Source organism: Dendrobates tinctorius, unplaced genomic scaffold, assembly GCF_039654945.1.
Source record: "Dendrobates tinctorius isolate UK_male_01 unplaced genomic scaffold, ASM3965494v1 ptg000075l, whole genome shotgun sequence".
Lineage (NCBI taxonomy): Eukaryota > Metazoa > Chordata > Amphibia > Anura > Dendrobatidae > Dendrobates > Dendrobates tinctorius.
Genome location: NW_027361743.1, coordinates 25449539 through 25468660, shown reverse-complemented (window position 1 = coordinate 25468660; position 19122 = coordinate 25449539). Strand labels below are relative to the sequence as shown.

At 45.7% G+C, this 19122-nt stretch overlaps 1 protein-coding gene across 2 annotated transcripts in view; it reads right to left on the bottom strand.

Moving 5' to 3' along the window:
• The window catches only part of RNF17 (ring finger protein 17), a 585601-nt gene that overhangs the window by 177868 nt on the left and 388611 nt on the right, over positions 1–19122 (bottom strand). For both annotated transcript variants that reach the window (XM_073583105.1, XM_073583106.1), the window contains 3 exons: positions 15870–16070; positions 15591–15741; positions 2817–2935 (listed from right to left, as the gene is read on the bottom strand). In XM_073583105.1, coding sequence (XP_073439206.1) covers positions 2817–2935; positions 15591–15741; positions 15870–16070 — 471 coding nt within the window. The remainder of the gene's footprint in view (positions 1–2816; positions 2936–15590; positions 15742–15869; positions 16071–19122) is intronic.

Sequence of the window (19122 nt, the reverse complement as noted above, 5' to 3'; positions counted from 1 at the left end):
GACTGACTGATCCAGTATAGACTCCGTGCTGCTAGTGAAAATATCCGGCTCACAAATGGAAGTGGGTGGATGCAGAGCGTAGTAAGTGAATCAATTTCTCCGTGGAGCAGGAACTGCAACTATTTTTTTTCCGGTCGGGAATCCAGGGACGCTGCCGGCCGGAACGCTCCTGGTTCTACAGTTGCAGTTCCTGCTCCATGGAGAAATCCAGCAATTTTTCTATGTTTGACAAGTGTGACCAACCTGTCAATCAGTTTTCTAAGTGATGCTACAGATCGCTTGGAAAACGGTAGCATTCTGCAAGCTAATTACGCTTGCAAAATGCTAGTCTTTCGCGGGAATTCCGCATGCAGATTTCCCGCAGCATAGTGTTGCGGGATAGCTGCGGAAATTTCCATGGCAATTCCGCACGTGTGCACATAGCCTAAAGTTATGTGCCCACGTTGCAGAAATGTTGCGGAAATATTCGCAACATTTCGGCAACTCCCGCCGCGGGAAAAACAAGCGTTTTTCACACGATCTTCGCATGCGGAATTCAAGCGCATTCCAAGCGAAAAAGGCTTGAAAAAGGCATGTTCGTGCCGAAACGTTGCAGAAGTATATCTGTTGGGTCATTTTTTGAATTCCATTTTTTGTATGGTGGTGTTTGCCTCATTGGTCTACATTGGACAATAAAACTTTTATTTGAGTGGCCAAGTTTTTTGTTATTGAACCTACCCCAAAGGACAGACAAATTCTTGAAGCTCTTTTAAAGTTGCTGTTGGCCTCTTTGCAACCTCCTGGACCAATTTTTTTTCTTGTCTTTTCATTAGTTCTTGAGGTAAGTCCAATTCTAGGTAGATGTCACTGCTGTGCCACATATAAATCATTTCTTAATACTAATACTTTGGAAATTTTTTTGTACTATTCTCCTGCCTGATAAGTTACAACAATGAGATCCCTTTGCTGTGTTGTAAGTGGTTTATGGACCACGACTTTTGCTATGAAATGTAACTAAGAAAATACAAGGAAAATTATATTAGAAAAGCTAAACTTCACCATATGCTGCCCAATAAAATGCTCCATAGATTAGGCCCCTTATGCTGCTGCTGCAAATAAAAAAAAAAAAAATGACACTCACCTCTCGTCGCTGGGGGCCAGGTGCCGGTGTCCTGAGCAGGCGGGGACACTGGCGCACTATGGGGGACAGGTGCCGGTGTCATCGCTGGCTCAGGGCCCCGGGACCCGAGATATTCACCTGTCTCCGTTCCATCGGGCACTAACCACTTCATCGCACCCTCTGACCTAACGTCACTGACAGGGAACGTGGAGGACAGAGCGGCGCGCAGCGGTGGACCGGGGACAGGTGAATATCGCATATACTTACCCCCCCTCCTGGCTCGGTCTCTGCAGCCCCCCTGCTTCTCCCAAGGTCTCTGACAGCTATTCCTTCCTTCAGCGGTCACGTGGAACCGCTCATTGAAGTCATGAATATGCGCATATTCATGACTTAAATGAGCGGTACCACGTGACCGCTGAAGGCGTTTGAGACCGTGGGAGAAGCGGGGCTGCAGAGACACACCGGGGCGGGGGGGTTAAGTATGATCCAACACCCCCGCTCCCCCTCCCGCACCAACCCCCTGGCATATATGACTCGCGTATAAGCCGAGAGGGGGACTTTCAACCCCAAAAAATGGGCTGAAAATCTCGGCCTATATGAGAGTATATACGGTAACTATGTAACCATTATATTTAATATACATGCAGTATCTCTCATTAGGAGTCACCAGAGACAAATCCCAGCAGTGTCCAAATCATCTGAAAACAATCAAATCCCAATTTATGACAGTGTTTACACTTATGAAACCACATTCTTTTAGTTTTGCAATTTTTATTTACACCCACAAAATGTTTTCAGTTTGATTCACATGAGAAACACTTGGGGTGTGTAGACTTTGTAAATCCAATGTATCTGATTGATGCCATGTCCTCATACAAAATTCCCAAAAAAAAAAAAATCAGCAGGGTCAGAGAATAATTGGAAAAGTAGGAGTTTTTTCTTCAAAACGCCCTCTAGTGATAAGCGCAGAATATGTCTGGCTCTAGTTTACAATCAGTGGCCGAAGCAGTCAAGAGGTGCACTATTAGAATCACTGCTTAGCTTTAGGGGCCACCATACAAATTGCATGGCAAGTGACTACTAAAAACACTGATCACCAGAAAGTGACCGATGCAGCCAAAGAATGAGGCGACTCTTGGAGCTTTTGGTCTACAGGGAAAAAGGTGCTCTTTTCTCAAAGAACGAAAAGAAAACTAATTTAAATTGCCTAAAAGTTAAATACTTCAATTCCCCTGGAAACCTCCCTCTGTCCAACATTTCCCCTCATTGCAGTGTTTTCATTGACATTGCTCTGGTTAAAGCATAATTCAGAGGTCTGTTTTTCAATGGATACAACACCTACTCAATCTATGAGGCTATTCACATTTCTGTGTTACTTATCTGCAAAAATCATGGTGGAATGTCAAGATTTTGGAGGGTTTTTCAGCATCATAGGTGAAAATCACCCATAAAAGTCTCTGTGTCCATGAAAATCAGACAGGACATGGATGGTATCAGTGTGCTGTCCGTACTTAACATTACAATGGATAGCAGAAGCTTTGAACTGTATTTTTTGATATGTGAAAATCACTGATGAAATGAGCCAAAAAAACTGATAAAAACACAGACCATTTTTCCGTAGGTGAAAAAATGGCACACGTCTGAATGAGACCTAATAGAGAAGTGTCCAAAATACTTGAAAACTGGCTGTATAAATATATTTATTAATAAAACCTACTGAATATCCATGAGCGAGCACTGCAGACACATGGTACCATATACCAAAAGGCTTTCGTCTAATGTTCTTAGGTTGGTGACTTGTGTCACTTCCAGCATGCCAAAATCATAACAAAACACCTAAAAATAAAAATACATTTTGAACTGACATTAAGAATATCGCAAGGGAAAACCCTACATAAAATGATAGTCTCTTAGTGACACAGCCAATTGTAATCTTAATGACCAAGCCCCAAATCTGACCTGTGTTACTTTATGTGGTCATAACATTGGAATTCTTCTATATATCCCAGTGATTCTGACACTGATATTCTCATGACACATTGTACTTTTATGTTAGTAGTAAATTTAAGTTAATAATTTTTAGAGTTCATTTTGTGAAAATAAATGCAATTTTATCAAAATTTTGAAAAATTAAGAGTAAAAGAGAACCTTACACCTGATAAATTGCTAACCAATCTGTGGGCAGCGTGTATAAGTAGCTAGCTGTAAGAACACAGCCAGGTATGTTTGACTCTGATACGCTGCGGCGTTTCAAAGAAAAACATACGTTAAGAGCCAAGAGTAGACTAGTTGGATAGGCACCTGTCCAACTAGCGTGTGGTGTGGATCAGTCCCCAGTGGCATTTAGCGGTTTTTTTCAGAAACGTCGCAATGAGAAACATACCTGGCTGTGTTCAGACAGCAGAACACAGTCATCCACAATAACGGACAGACAAAAAAATGTCTAGGTAAAATTTTTCTTTACTTTATTTATATCACAAAAAGTCCAACGATACTTTAAAAAAAAAAAAAAAAAAGAAGATGATGCCTCCTGCCAAAAGGCAGATCAGAATTGGTTCAAAATATTATACATTAGCAAAGTAAATGACAGTACAGACTAGACAATGCCACTCAAAACAATACACTTTGGGCAAAATTACTTAAATGCAGATTTAACCCCTTTACCCCCAAGGGTGGTTTGCACTTTAATGACCGGGCCAATTTTTACCATTCCGACCACTGTCCCTTTATGAGGCAATAACTCTGGAACGCTTCAACAGATCTTGGCGATTCTGACACTGTTTTTTGTGACATATTGTATTTCACGTTAGTGGTAAAATTTCTTTGATATGACTTGCGTTTATTTGTGTAAAAAATGGAAGTTTGGGGAAAATGTAAAAAATTTTGCAATTTTCAAACTTTGAATTTTTATGCCCTTAAAACAGAGAAATATGTCACACAAAATTGTTAATAAATAACATTTCCCACATGTCTACTTTACATCAGCACAATTTTGGAAACTTTTTTTGTTACGAAGTTATGAGGGTTAAAAGTTACCCAGCCATTTCTCATTTTTACAACAAAATTTACAAAACCATTTTTTTAGGGACCACCTCAGATTTGAAGTCACTTTGAGGGGTCTATATGACAGAAAATACCCAAAAGTGACATTCTAAAAACTGCACCCCTCAAGCTGCTCAAAACCACAGTCAAGAAGTTTATTAACCCTTCAGGTGTTTCACAGGAGCAGAAGCAACGTGGAAGCAAAAAAAATGAACATTTAACTTTACAGTCACAAAAATGATTTTTAGCAACTATTTTTTATTTTCCCAAGGGTAAACAAAGAAAGTTGACCCCAAAAGTTATTGTGCAATTTGTCCTGAGTACAACGATACCCCATGTGTGTGTGTGTGTGGGGGGAAACCACTGTTTGGGTGCACGGCAGGGCTCAGAAGGGAAGGAGCGCCGTTTGACTTTTTCAAACTATAATTGGCTGGAATTAACATCGGACGCCATGTCGCATTTAGAAAGCCCCAGATGTGCCTAAACAGTGGAAACCCCCACAAATGACCACATTTTGGAAACTAGACCCCCTAAGGAACTTATATAGATGTGTCGTGAGCACTTTTTACCCCCATGTGTTTAGCTAAAGTTTAAAATGCGTGAAAAAAATAAAAAAAAAAGTTTCCACAAAAATGATTTCTTTGTCGCCAATTTTTTATTTTTTCAAGGGTAACAGGAGAAATTGGACCCAAGAAGTTGCTGTTCAATTTGTCCCGAGTACGGTGGTACCCCATATGTGGGCCAAAACTACTGTATGGACACACTTCGGGGCTCGAAAGGGAAGTAGCGACGTTTTGGAATGCAGACTTAGATGGAAAAGTCTGCGGGCGTCATGTTCCGTTTGCAGAGCCCCTGATGTGTCTAAACAGTAGAAACCCACCACAGGTGACCCCATTATGGAAACTAGACCCCCTAAGGAACTAATCTAGATGTGTGGTGATAACTTAGACCCCCAAGTGTTTACTAAAGATTATAATGCCCGGGTGTGAAAATATAAAATCCTATTTATTTTTCCCACAAAAAAAAATCTTTTAGTCTCCAATTTTTAATTTTCCCAAGGGTAACAGAAGTACGCTGGTACACCATATGTGTGAAAAAAAATGTTTAGGCACACGTCGGGGCTCGAAAGGGAAGTAGTGACGTTTTGGAATGCAGACTTTGATGGAATGGTCTGCGGGCATCATGTTCCATTTGCAGAGCCCCTGATGTGCCTAAACAGTAAAAAAATAAAAAAAAAAAAAAAAAATAAAAAAAAAAGTGACATCATTTTGGATATTAGACCCCCAAGGAACAAGTCTAGATGTGCCCCCTTTTAGAAACTAATCTACTGTTTCCCGTAAAGTAAATTGGTAGTGCACAGAGGTGTGGCACAGTTTGAAGCAATCCTTCATACACAGGCAAGGTTTTTCGGGGTAGGTGTCGCATTGATAAATGGTGTCCTTGCGTATTTCCCTTTTGTTACACACTCAGCACCTTTTTTGTGGCTTACCCTTTCTTCCAGTTGGCGGGATCACCCCCCGGAAAATGCTGACCTGGTACGATACAAGCACCTTCAGTTCCAGAAGTACTGGGGCCCGCTCCTTCCGGAGTGCCAAATATCAGGGCCTTAACCACTACCTCCTGGAACTGAAAGTGCGACGTGTTGGTGTGGCGTGCACATCTTGACAGCAGGAAAGCGTTGAGCATTGCCATTTGTAAGTTGTGCATGGACATTTTTTTGTAGTACACCTTGGCCTTTCTCAAAGTATTGTACGGTTGGAGGAATTGATCGGAGAGATCAATGGCCCTCCCCCCATGTTTTTGTTGTACCCCAGTACACAGGTCGGTTTGCGGACCTGTGTAGAGGTACCCCGTACAGTGCTGAAGGCGCTGCCATCACCGTGTATGGTGGTCAAGAGAAGGACGTCCCTCTTGTCCTTGTCCACCAGCAGGCAGTCGCTACATTGGGCTCTGCTGTCACTCCTTTTGAGCATCTGCCCAAGTAGCATTTTTGGGAGGCCTCATTTTTGCAGACAGTACTGCAGGCTGCGGTACCTCGCGCAGAGAGGGATTTGAAGAGTGGGATGCTGGTATAAAAGTTATCGGTGTAAAGGTGATAACCTTTAGCCAGCAGAGGGTGCACCAAATCCCACACAATTTTCCTACTCACTCCCAGGACAGGGGGGCACTCAGGGGGTTCAATCCTTGTGTACTTCCCTTGGTAAACGCTAAACCTGTGGGTGTACCCTGAGGTACTCTCACACAGTTTGTAGAGTTTGATTCTGTACCTGGCCCTCTTGCTGGGCAGGTACTGACAGAATCATTCCCTTAAAATGAACTAAGGACTCATCCAGGCAGATGTCCCTTTGGGGCACGTACACTTCAGCAAACTTTTTGTTCAAGTATTCGATGACAGGCTGAACTTTGAACAGACGGTCAAAGTTGGGGTTATCTTGTGCGGGACATTGTGCATTTTCAGTATAATGCAGGAATTTGTGGATGGCCTCAAAATGCGTCCGGGCCATGACCATTCGGAACACTGGAGTGCTATATAAAATATCAACACTCCAATATTGTGGCTTCTTCAGGATCCCCATATGAAGGACCAGGCACCAAAACTGCGTATTTTCAACTGCGTCTACAGGAGACCAGTTAGAAAATGAAGAACGCAGGTTTTGTTACAAAAATTAACGAGCGTGCAAATTAGTTTGCTCCACCATGAGGTTAACAAAATCCTCAGAGAAAAAGACTTTGGAAAAGTCTATTTCTGTGAAGCCGGTGGTGCCAAACTTGATTCCTGATTCTGCCACAAAATCCGGAATCAGTGGCTCGGAATTTTCGGGGGGGGGGGGGGGTCAGGTCCATACGGGGTCCGCAATGGGGTGCGCTGGTTCAGCTGCGGGAATGGTGGGCACTGCCTCATCTTCTGTCCTGAGGCGTCTGCGTGGTGGTTCCGCAGGACCCAGGAGTAAGATGAGGATGAAGAATCTGAAAAGTACAGAAATATGGGATCCTCTCCCTTGCTATCAGTGTCGGAGGCAAGGAAAGAATATGCCTCCTCCATTGAATAGCGCTGTTGGGACGAACATGACGAGCAGGACATTTTTTGTGTGAATATGGTGCTTTGTGTGTACTTTATTGATAACTGTATGTGTGGGGGGGATAGTGATTGGTGTAAAGTATTCTGAAAAAAAAAAACAAAGTAAAAAAGCAAACATGGAGAAAAAAAAATACCTGTGAAAAGAAAAACCTAAAACAGCAGGCCCTAGCTCTGATAACCACCATGGTTACTTACCGGTAGCCGTTTTTTCCGGAACCCATGACAGCACACCTGAGAGAGGGATCCGCCCCGTCAGGACAGGAACCTACTGAGACATAAGGGGCGGCATCTCTCCCCGCTTCAGTTGGGTTACAGAGCATTGAGAGGACTTCCCGGTTAGTTACATGTTTAATCCAACACCACATCACTCAAAAGCACCCTACTAATTGTGCACACCCATACGGTGAAAAGGGGGGGAATACACGGGTGCTGTCATGGGCTCCGGAAAAACCGGCTACCGGTAAGTAACCATGGTGGTTTTCCCTTCACCCATGACAGCACACCTGAGAGATTTTTGGAGACTTCGAAACACCTTAGGGAGGGACCACCACTTGCAGCACCCTTTTACTAAAGGTTAGGTCAGCAGAGGAGGATAGATTTAATCTATAGTGCTTAAAGAAGGTGGAAGGGTGAGGCCCAGGTAGCGGACTTACAAATCTGTTCAATCGATACCACTGCTTTTTCAGCCCAGGAGGTAGCCACGGCTCTGGTGGAATGAGCCTTGATGCCGTCAGGAATCGGGATACCACTAGCTGAGTAGGCTACACTAATGGCCTCCCTAATCCATCTAACAATAGTCCCTTTCGAAACCCCATAGCCTTTCCTGGCACCCTGAAAAGCTACGAATAGGGACTAGGACCTTCTCCACTGGCTAGTGACCGATATGTATTCTAATAGAGCTCTCTTAACATCCAAAACTATGGAATTTTTCCTCCCCCAAATTTTTTGGATTCTCGCAGAAGGATGGGAGGACAATCTCCTGACCCCGATGGAAATCTGATGCTACCTTAGGCAGATAAGCGGGGTCTGTTCTTACCACCACCCTATCCTGAAAAACTTGTGTATAAGGTGGATTTACCGAGAGAGCCTGTAAGTCGCTTCTTCTGCGGGCTGACGTAAGGGCCACTAAAATGATCGTCTTTAGGGTCAGAAACATTAGGAGTAGCTGGTGTAACGGCTCATACGGTTCCTTTGTAAGGGCTTCTAGCACTAGGTTTAAATCCCAGGGGGCTATTCTGGTTATTGGGATAGGCCTAGCTCTATGGCAGGATTTAATGAATCTGGCTACCCATCTATTTGATGCCAATTTGCAGTTGTAGAGCGCCCCTAGTGCAGACACCTGAACTTTAAGCGTGTTCACCGCTAACCCCATCTGCAACCCCGATTGCAAGAACTTCAGGATGGCACTAATCGGGGGTTCTTTTTCTAACGGCTTACCTAGGAACTGTAGGAACTTATTCCATGTTCTGCCGTAGATGTTAGTCGTCACTGGTTTCCTACTCTTTAGCAGGGTGGCCACCAACCCGGGGGAGAACCCTCTATCCATTAAAAGCGACCTTTCAAATTCCACGCCGTCAGATGGAATCCTTTGACCTGAGCGTGGAATATTGGGCCTTGAGCTAGTAGGTCCGGGATTTCTGGCAGAACCCATGGATCGGAGAGGGACATTCTTTGTAGTAGAGATAACTAGGGCCTTTTCGGCCAAAACGGGGCTATTAGAATCACCCTGGCTTGATTGTTTCTGATCTTCCTGACAACTGTTGGGATCAGAGCCACTGGGGGGAACGCATAAGCTAGTCTGAAGTTCCACTGGATATGCAGAGAGTCCACTGCCCATGGCTTTTCCCTCGGGTTCAGAGAGCAAAACCTTTCTGTTTGCCTGTTGTGCTTGTTGGCAAAGAGGTCTATTACTGGTTTCCCCCAAAGCTGCGTTATTTTTTGAAAAATGGACCGATTTAGCGCCCATTCTCCTTGCCTCAGAGTATTGCGACTCAGAAAATCTGCCTCTATGTTTTCTGCCCCTTTTATGTGTAAGGCTGTCAAGGAGTGTAGGTGTTCCTCTGCTCTGCTCAGAATGTCGCTCGCCGCTTTCATTAGGGAGTCTGATCTTGTCCCTCCTTGGTGGTTGATGTATGCCACTGTTACCCTGTTGTCTGACATGATGCGTACATTGCGACCCTGAAGTAGCGGAATGAAGTGACTTAGGGCCTTGTTCACTGCCCACAGTTCTCTTAGGTTGGAAGATGCTTCCATTTCTTGGTGTCCAGGAACCCTGGCCTATGAGGCCCCTTATGTGTGCCCCCCATCCCGAGGAGCTTGCATCTGTTAAAAATCACATCTGTCGTCTATCTGTCCCACGGTATTCCTGAGGTCAGATTTGTACCGTCCAGCCACCAGTTGAGAGAGTCTCTGGTTTTTACGGAAAGCTCCAGCTTTCCTTCTAAACGCCCTCTTAGCGATCTTTGTGCTAATAATATCTCCCCCTGGAGTTGTCGGGTGTTAAAATGGAGCCCACCTGACCGCCAGAATACAGGACGTTAGGGTACCTAGTAGGGACATTGCTCTTCTCAATGTCATACATGGTTGGTTTCGGGCCGCCAAGGCAAGATTCTGTACCTTCTCTATTTTGGACTCTGGGAGCAGACACGCCTGCCTTTCTGAATCCAGTATAAACCCCAGGAAGGTCTGTTTTTTTAGGGGTTGTAATTTCGATTTTTTGAAATTGATTATCCACCCTAATTCCTGCAAGGTGTCAGTCACCCGGCTCAACTGTGACGTGCAGTGGGGTCCTCTGAGCTGCCCACTATAAGGAAATCGTCCAAGTATGGAATTATGACCGTATCGTGAATCCGGAGAAAGGCTGTCACCTCCGCTATGACCTTCGTGAAAACTCTCGGGGCTATGGATATGCCAAATGGAAGAGCTCTGAACTGGAAATGCCTCACTGCGCCTTGGATATAAAGCGCTACCCTCAAGTATTTTTGGTAGTCTGGATGGATAGGGATGTGATAATATGCATCCTTTAAGTCGACTACGGCCATAAAACAATCTTGATGTAGTGGCTTGACAGCCGTAGCCACTGACTCCATCTTGAAGGTCTGGTTTCTTATCCATCGATTGAGCCGTCTGAGATTTATAATCATCCTGAATGACTGATCTGTTTGTTTTTTTTTTTTATCAGAAAAAGGGGGGAATAGAATCCCCTTCCTTCCTGTGTGTGTGGGACCTCGTAAAATACCCGCTTGTCTACCAGGCTCAGGATCTCCGCTTACAAGGCCAACTGTTCTTCGGTCACCTTCCTTATGGGTGTAATGACAACCACGGGTTTTGGCTGGCGAACAAAGGGGATTCTCAGGACTTATCTTAAGATGCCCAGGATCCAGGTATTGGAGATCTCTTCCCCAGGCCTGGAAAAAGAGTGCCAATCTCCCCCCCACTGGAATACTGGCGTCATTGTGGCGATTTCTTTGAGGTGGAGGTGTTTCCACAAAACATAAATCCCGACTATTTTTTCCTTTTATCCTTCCATCTTCTCCTGTCAACGGGAGGACGCCCCCTATTGAATCTTCCACTCCGAAAAGGCTGTCTCCTCTGTTCCGTCGGGAACCTGGGGAAGCCTTTTTTCCTATCGCTTGCTTTCTCCAGGATATCGTCCAAGTTCTTGCCGAATAAGAACCGACCATCGCAGGGGAGAGAGCACAATTTAGCTTTAGATTGTAGATCACCCGGGCAGCCCTTAAGCCATAACGTGCGTCTGGCAGCATTTGATAGTCCCGCTGCCCTAGCTGTCAACCTCATAGAGTCCGCCGAGGTATCTGCCAAAAAAGCTGCTGCCCCGTGCAAGAGATACATATCTGCTAAAATTTTCTCTCTTGGGACCTTTGATGCCAGCTTCTCTTCTAACTGCTGCAGCCAGTTCATGAGGGAGCGTGCCGTGCAGGTGCCTGCTATCGCCGGCTTTAGTCCTCCTGCTGTCTCTTCCCACGCGTACCTCAAATATGAGTCCGCCTTATTGTCCAGCGGGTCTCTAAGAACCCTTGAGTCTTCCAAGGGCAGGGCCGACTTTTTGAAAGACCTGGACACTGCTGCATCTACTTTTGGGACTTTGTCCCATATCTCCGCATCCTTGTGCTCACAGGGGTATCGTCTCTTAGAGGTGGACGGAAGGGCCCCAGATTTTTCGGGTTTCCTCCACTCTCTCTCCTGTAGGCCCATTGTGGTTCGAATGGCCTTTAGGAGAGCATCTGTGTCTTCTACAGGGAAACATGGCTTACCCCCCGTGTCACTGTCTGAAGAGTCTAAGGAGGATGTCTGTTCCGCCTGAGACGAGGCTGATGAGGAATCTGAGGGAGAGCTAGGGGGATTCTTCCTACTTTTCTTCCCTTTATTCAGTAGGGTCTTAATTGAACCCTCCATTTCTGACCTGAGGGCGGATATCAAATTGGCTGCAAAACTAGGCGCTTCCTCCGCCATGGTCCGCTGAATGCAAGAGGCACAGAGATCTTTCTGCCAGTCTCTTGCTAGGGGAGTTTTACATATAGCACAGTCCCTATTGTTCTTGCTTCCTGCTTTTTTCGGCCTTTCCTACAGGGTAAAGCACACAACAGAGAATCCCTATTAACATAAATGCTAGCATTCACGAAGATCACTCACCACTGATAATCAAGGGTACCGGACTTGGAGGCTGCGTCGGAGCACGTGACCTGTGCTCTCTGGACCTTGAGGATTCTCCTGATCTGCGGCTGGGGCGGCTGCTATTTGAGCGGCTTCCATGTTTGCCTGAGGGTTGTGAGGGAGGCAGAGACAGCGATCTCTCCTGCTCCGACTCCATTTTCCACCATCTCCCACGCCGCTGGTCCTTGGTTATATGCAGCCTCTGTCGGTGTTGTCTCCTCCCCTCCACCCTGCGACCGCCGGCCGACCGCTTCAGAAAAGCCGGCCGGCGTCGCACCCGGCGCCATGACACAGTCGCCCTATGCTGACGTCAGCCGGCGCACCCACAGTCCATAGCGCCGCTGACGTCAGCGGCCGGAAGGAGCCAGCGCCTCTCCCCTGCCACTGGGATCGAGACGCGGCGTGCGCGAGGGGAGGGCGGCGTGGTGGGGGCTCCCCGGAGGCACTGGGATCCCATCCGCGCCCACACGAACCCGGAGCCCAGAGTAACACCGGGGACTGTGCTTCCAGGACCCGACGGCCGGCACTACAGGTAAGTTACCTGTTCTTCCCGCGCCGGGACGGGCCTGGCTCCCTTTCTTTCTTTTCTTTTTTCTTCGCCCATGACAGGCACCGCCACAGTGGGATTCCTTCCAGGACAGGAACCCAACTGAAGCGGGGGAGAGGTGCCGCCCCTTATGTCTCAGTAGGTTCCTGTCCTGGCGGGGCGGATCCCTCTCTCAGGTGTGCTGTCATGGGTGAAGGGAAAAAGTGAACTGCGTCACTTATCAAAATTCGGCGGCAGCTGTATGTGCGCACGGGGGTGGCGCAAGGTGATGAAAAAAAAAAAAAGGGAAATGGCAGGCACGAGCACTGACCAATCAACGCTCGGCAGCTGCGCAAAGGAGGATTGAGGGGGGTAGAAAGAGGGCCAATCACAATGCTCAAGAGGCCGGGATCAGAGCCTAAGGCAAGATGGCGTTGGAATTTTAATGCGATCACCGCGATTTAAGTTGCGGTATCGCATTAAAGGGCATGATGCACTATCCAGTCCATGGTCATACGGGCCCAGGTCACCTGGACAGGATAGTACGTCAGATATCAGGAAGGGATTAAACTAGAAAATATATATCAAACACCAATAACAATAAATATATCACGTGCAATGAGATACCATTAAGAATTATTAATAGCAAAGTGCTTGAGTGCATGTAAACATTACCAAACCGAATCAATGCATAAAATGTTTGACAAGTATGACCAACCTGTCAATCAGTTTTCTAAGCGATGCTACAGATTGCTTGGAAAATGCTAGCATTCTGCAAGCCAATTACGCTTGCAAAACGGCAGTTTTATGCGGGAATTACACGGGAATAACACATGGGGATTTCTCACGGATTTCCCGTGGCAGGGAGTTGCGGAGGAAATTCCGCACGTGGGAACATAGCCTTAAGCAGTATTGAATAGAAGCCCTTTTTGAGCTAGTACAGCCATGAGTCTAAAGAGTGTTATTTAATTTTTGAAATGGAGATAAAGATGTGAGCAGCTGCTTCCGGATGCCAGTTCATGTCCGGAAGCGGCAGGAGGATGAAAACGGCAGCAGAGATTTGCAGAGGTGCTTCTTGTCCTGGACGAGAAGCGCCCAAAAACTAGGCGGAGCGCGTCATAGCGCAGGCGCAGCCTCCGGGTTGCGGACTACACAAGGACGAAGGCGGGGACTAAATTTTTGGCACCGGCCGGCGTCAAGCAGGGAAGATGAAAAAGCCCCCCTTCCCCGCAGGAAAAAACGTGGATCCGCCGTCTAGCGCACCTGGATCGCTGGGCAAAGCCCTCCAGCCCCTTCGGGACCCAGCACTTACCCGGAAGCTGCAGGATGGCAGCTCTATCCAGCAGGTCAGAAAAAAAAACAAAAAAAAAACTCTGCTGCTGCTGTTTTGGACGGTGCAAGGAACCCTCAATCCAATCTTCCTTTGTTAAGGAGGTGGAGAGGGACCGTTCGCCTCCTTGCATCACCCGCTTTATCATTGGTGATGCAGTGGTGGCTGCACGGACGCCAAAGAAGAAAGTACCTCTGTCCATCCACGGAGTTCAAGCCCTCGGGTGGACAGGGATGGTTGTCCGGCATTAGGCCTGACTGCAGAAGACCATACATGGAGGCAACACTCCATGTGCTCGTCTGTTGATAGCGCGTGGAGATCGGTGCCCTTTAAGGGACCCGTCACCCCTGAAAATCAGCTCAGGCAATGGCATCCCACGTTGCAGGAGAGGATACGGGGAGGGACACTCCACGTGCTCGCCTGTTGTTGGTTCGGGGAGATCAGAGCCTTGAAAGATTCCGTTGCCCCTTCATCCACAGAAAAAAAGTAAAATTAAAAAGCTTAAAAAGCTAAATTAAGATAAAAAAGGATTTTTGGTCTGATTACCAGACCCGCGTGCCTCCTACGGACACTAAGCAAGAACTGGTTCACTTGGAGCCAGCACGAGGGTGTATACTGCAGGGGAGGACCTAACTATTTGTTTCAACTAAGTGGTAGCCTCCTAGTGGTAGCAGCATAACACCCAATTTTAGGGTACATAACATTCTTGATTGATATATATACTGTACACACACACACATATATATATATATATATATATATATATATATACACACATATATATATATATGTGTGTGTGTACGTACACACACACACACACACACATATATATATATAAATAATCTTCCTTCGGTTCAACTTGTAGAAAAAAATAAGCCTGATTTCTTGTTTGGGTCAATATGATTGTAGCAATACCAGATTTCTATAATTGTTTTTATGCTTTGCTACTTTTGCACCTGACAAACCGTATTTTACAAAAAATTACCCTAGTTTGTTTTTTTTTCATTGCCATATTCTGAGAGCTGTAATTTTTTGCCAGATGAGCCATATTTACAGCTTGCTTGTTATCGGGATGATCTGGTGTTTTTTTTGTTTTAATTAATGACACTTTGATCATCACTGCTAGACCAGGGATCTGTGAATCTTAATGCTCAACTAATACTGTTTTATTATTTTCTGGACTTGGGGATTTGGCTACAGATAATCTAAAATCTAACAGCCTGCAGATAATGTGGATTTTATCTTCTAAATTGACATGAGAATTAAGACATCACCATCACAAATGAATTTCTGCATGACAAAGTTCTACAGCTGGTGTGAGAGTTTTTCAAATGTCAGCTACAGTTCAGTAAAGGTACTGTCACACTTAGCGATGTACCAGCGATCCCGACCAGCGATATGACGCGGTCAGGATCGCTGGTACATCGCTAAATGGTCGCTAGTGAGCTGCCACACAGGCAGATCTCACCAGTGACATCGCTGGGGACGGGGGTCGCTACTTACCTGTCACACCAGGCGATCCTGCGTCCTCCCGCCCGGCTCCACGCGTCGCTCGTCCTCACAGCAGGAAGCGCCACAGGAAGCTGACGACGAGAAACAGTCCTGAACGTTCTCGCGCGATCAGCGATTACCAGCGGGGGAGCCGGTCGTAGGTAAGTATCAGACACAGAGATATCGCTAGCAATATCGCTATAACGTCACTAGTTATAGTGATATTGCTAGCGATATCTCTTAGTGTGACATGCCCTTAAGGATAGGATATCGTGTTAACTACGCCCATTGTGTGACTATTATTTTACTATGGAAAAGTGGAGTTTGAATAACCCACAAATATTCTTACCTGGACCAAATTGTCTGATAGTATATATTTAACCTTCCCACGCATCCACTTTTTATCAGACTGAATGTGAACTGCAACCTGCATATCAACCTGCCATTGCACAGCTTCTGGTGTGGAGTTCTCATACCTGTCATACAGGCTTGCTTGCAAACTGGAAAACCACAAAACAAGGAAAAAAAGTAGCAAATATTATGCGTACAATCACTGATGCTCTACATTTGGCTTTTTTAATTTTTTTTAAGACATCAGAATAATGCCATCGTTTCTCTTGTGGACTACCTCTTGAGAATGTTCTCTGTGGTCAACCACTGTATATAGATTTCACTGGGAGATACAACGTGACTGATGAACACATCAAGCTGTTTCCGCTCTAACAGAGAGGTGGTGTCCATGCATTCTTCCACAGAGTCCATTGACAGGTCTAATACCGGGTCCCATACGTCCTTCAGTGGCAGAGCATGGTCACCAGAGTCTGATGTACTAAATGCAAGAGAAAAAGAAATCTGTTTATATTTCCTTCAGGTACATTAGTGGAAAGACTGCAAAAAAAAATCATAAATCTTGCATACCCAACATACACAAAATTTAGTAGGAGACATGTTATAAGGTTGGACCTAAAAATCTAAACTAGGGTCTAGCCCTAAAAAATAGCCTATCATTGGACACAGGTCCATCAAGACCAACCGCTCATAACTAGTTCTACATTCTCTATCACTAGATTTTTATTGCCAACACGGCCATTTCTTGTAAGAAACGCATACTTTGTCTGAGATGGTTTAGTGAATCCTGCATTGAGCAGGGGGATGGACACGATACACTGGAGGTCCCTTCCAACTAACATTTTATGATCCTACACCATAGTTTGCAGAGACGAAAACAAGAGTGTAAAATAATTTGACCCAAATCTATAAAAAAAAAAAAAATAATAATAATAATAAACTTTAAAAATAATATACAATGAGGGCATGGTTCAACATAGCGGTGCTTGTGCGACTGCACTACAGCAGTTGCAGTAGCTTATGAATGGATAATTAAATTCTGAAAAATAATGTATCAATTTACATGAGAAAACTGGGGTATGCAGGTTGTAAATCTTGAAAACAAAAATTACGGTACATTTTTCGTGTTTTAACTTCTGCAATTTAATTAAGACCCCTCGTTCAGGCTGCCAGACTTAGTACAGAGGATTTTCAATCAAGAAGAATGAATAAAACGTCAGTTGTGACTAATCTCTCTCTTGCATTCATTGGTTGTTGTCAATAGCTGTGTCTGTTGCATGCCATTGACAGTAAGCAATCAAATTTACACTGCAGCTCTAATTACTAGTGATAAGCGAGAATACTCGGGTTTCCCCGAGCATGCTCGGGTGATCTCCGAATAATTGGAAGTGCTCAGAGAATTAAGCTGGAGTCACACATAGCGACTTACCAGCGATCCCGACAACGATATCAACGTGTCAGGATAACTGGTAAGTCGCTATGTGATCGCTGGTGAGCGACTTACCAGCGATCCCGACAATGATATCAACGTGTCAGGATCGCTGGTAAGTCGCTATGTGATCGCTGGTGAGCTGTCACACAGACAGCTTCACCAGCGATCAGCACGCCGACCCCGAGGTGAAGAGCGAGCCCGGGAGCAGCGGACAAATGTGCCTGCTGTTCCAGTCCTCCACCAGCAGAGGGCGCGCCTGCATCCCCGACCTCTCCTGGCGACGTCCTGCTGCCTCCTGGTCCCCAGCGTGCGGCGGCGGCCGCAAACTTAAGGTACACACTCCGCGGGCTCCTGGTCCCCAGCGTGAGGCGGCACCTGTAACTCGCTGGTAACTAACGTACACATCGGGTATCCAAGGGACGTGCGTCCCTTAGAAACCCGATGTGTACATTACCAGCTGATCGCTGGTCTCCCTCCTGTCACACGCAGCGATGCGTGCTGGCTAGCGGGAGATCAACTACGAAAAAAATGTACAGAGGTTCCTTGCAGCGATCAGTGATACCTGGCAGGGGGGCCGTTTGCTGATCGCTGTCACACACAGCGATCTCGCTGTTTTGTCACAAAACTTGTATGACGGGGCCCTTAGTTTCTGTTGCCGCAGCTGCATGATTTGCGGCTACTTGACAGCCAGAATACATGTTGGGATTTCCTAACAGGCAATCCCCACATGTATTCAGGTTGTCAAGTAGCCGCAAATCATGCAGCTGCGTGGACACAAACTACGGTAAATCTCCGAGCACATCCAAATACTCTGAGACCACCCGAGCAACGAGTATACTCGCTCATCACTACTAATTACCTATTTACAAATTCCACGATGTGCTTGCCTGTATATTGGGGCAAGTGACCGCTATGTTGGACCCTTCGTATTAGGCCAAATTCAGATGGCTGTGTTTCACAGACGTCAAGTCAGGACTGACACGTGACCTGCACTTACAGCTTCAAATTCCTGTAATGCTTTAAGATCAAGTAAAGAGACCTCTCTGTCTGGGCACTGTGGTCGTTATAAGGACAATGAAAACATAGAATTAGACTTAATTCGATTTCTAGGAACCCTCCATGACAGCACCATAGGAGGAAACTCCGTGCCCTAATAGGGACAGGAAACACAAAGAGGTCAAATAGGTATCAATGCTTCAATATTTCTTTACGTCACCCAACTGAAAGAACAAATTAATAGGGTGGATTACCCTGTTGTCATGGAGGGTTCAGGTAAAGAGGAGAAAAATGTGTAATTAAAATTTAACTTTCATTTCATATGAATTTTAAAAGTTATAAACGTCGTGGAGGGTTCCCAGAAAACGGATTACCGATAAGTCTAATTATTTTTCTCTAGTCACTCTCCATGACAGCACCATAAAAGGAATGCCAAAGAATCATTTTTAGGCCGGTTTTCACACGTCAGTGTCTCCGGTACGTGTGGTGACAGTTTTCGCCGGACACATTGATACACGTAGACCCATTCAAATGAATGGGTCAACGTACATGTCAGCGTGTTTTCACGGACCGTGCGTCCGTGTACAAAACCAGCTGAACCGTCTGTTTTTGAGCAACAGCACTGATCACATGGACCATACAAGTCAATGTAAACATGTACCGCACACGGATGGCGTCCGTGTGCGTTTTAAAAGTCATAGGGTTAACATTGAAACAAATTGTTTCAATACATACGGATCACATACGGATCACACATGGATGCCACACGAATGTGACATATTGACACACGGACATTGATATCTCCGGTACTGGAAATATCAGGACGTGTGAAACTGGCCTTAGAGAGGGACAATGGCCTGGAGAACTTTCCTTCCGAAGGCCACATCGGTATTGGACATCTAGTCTGTATTGTTTTGAAAAGGTATGGACCGAGGACCAGGTGACAGCTCTGCAGATATGCGTGATGGAGGCACTTGCCCTCTAAGCCCATGAGACTGATACAGCTCTGGTGGAGCGTGCTGTAAACTTCTTTGGAGGTACCAACTTTTTTGGGTTTTCATAAGCTCCACATGTTGCCTTAATCCAATTTGAAATCATTCTCTTT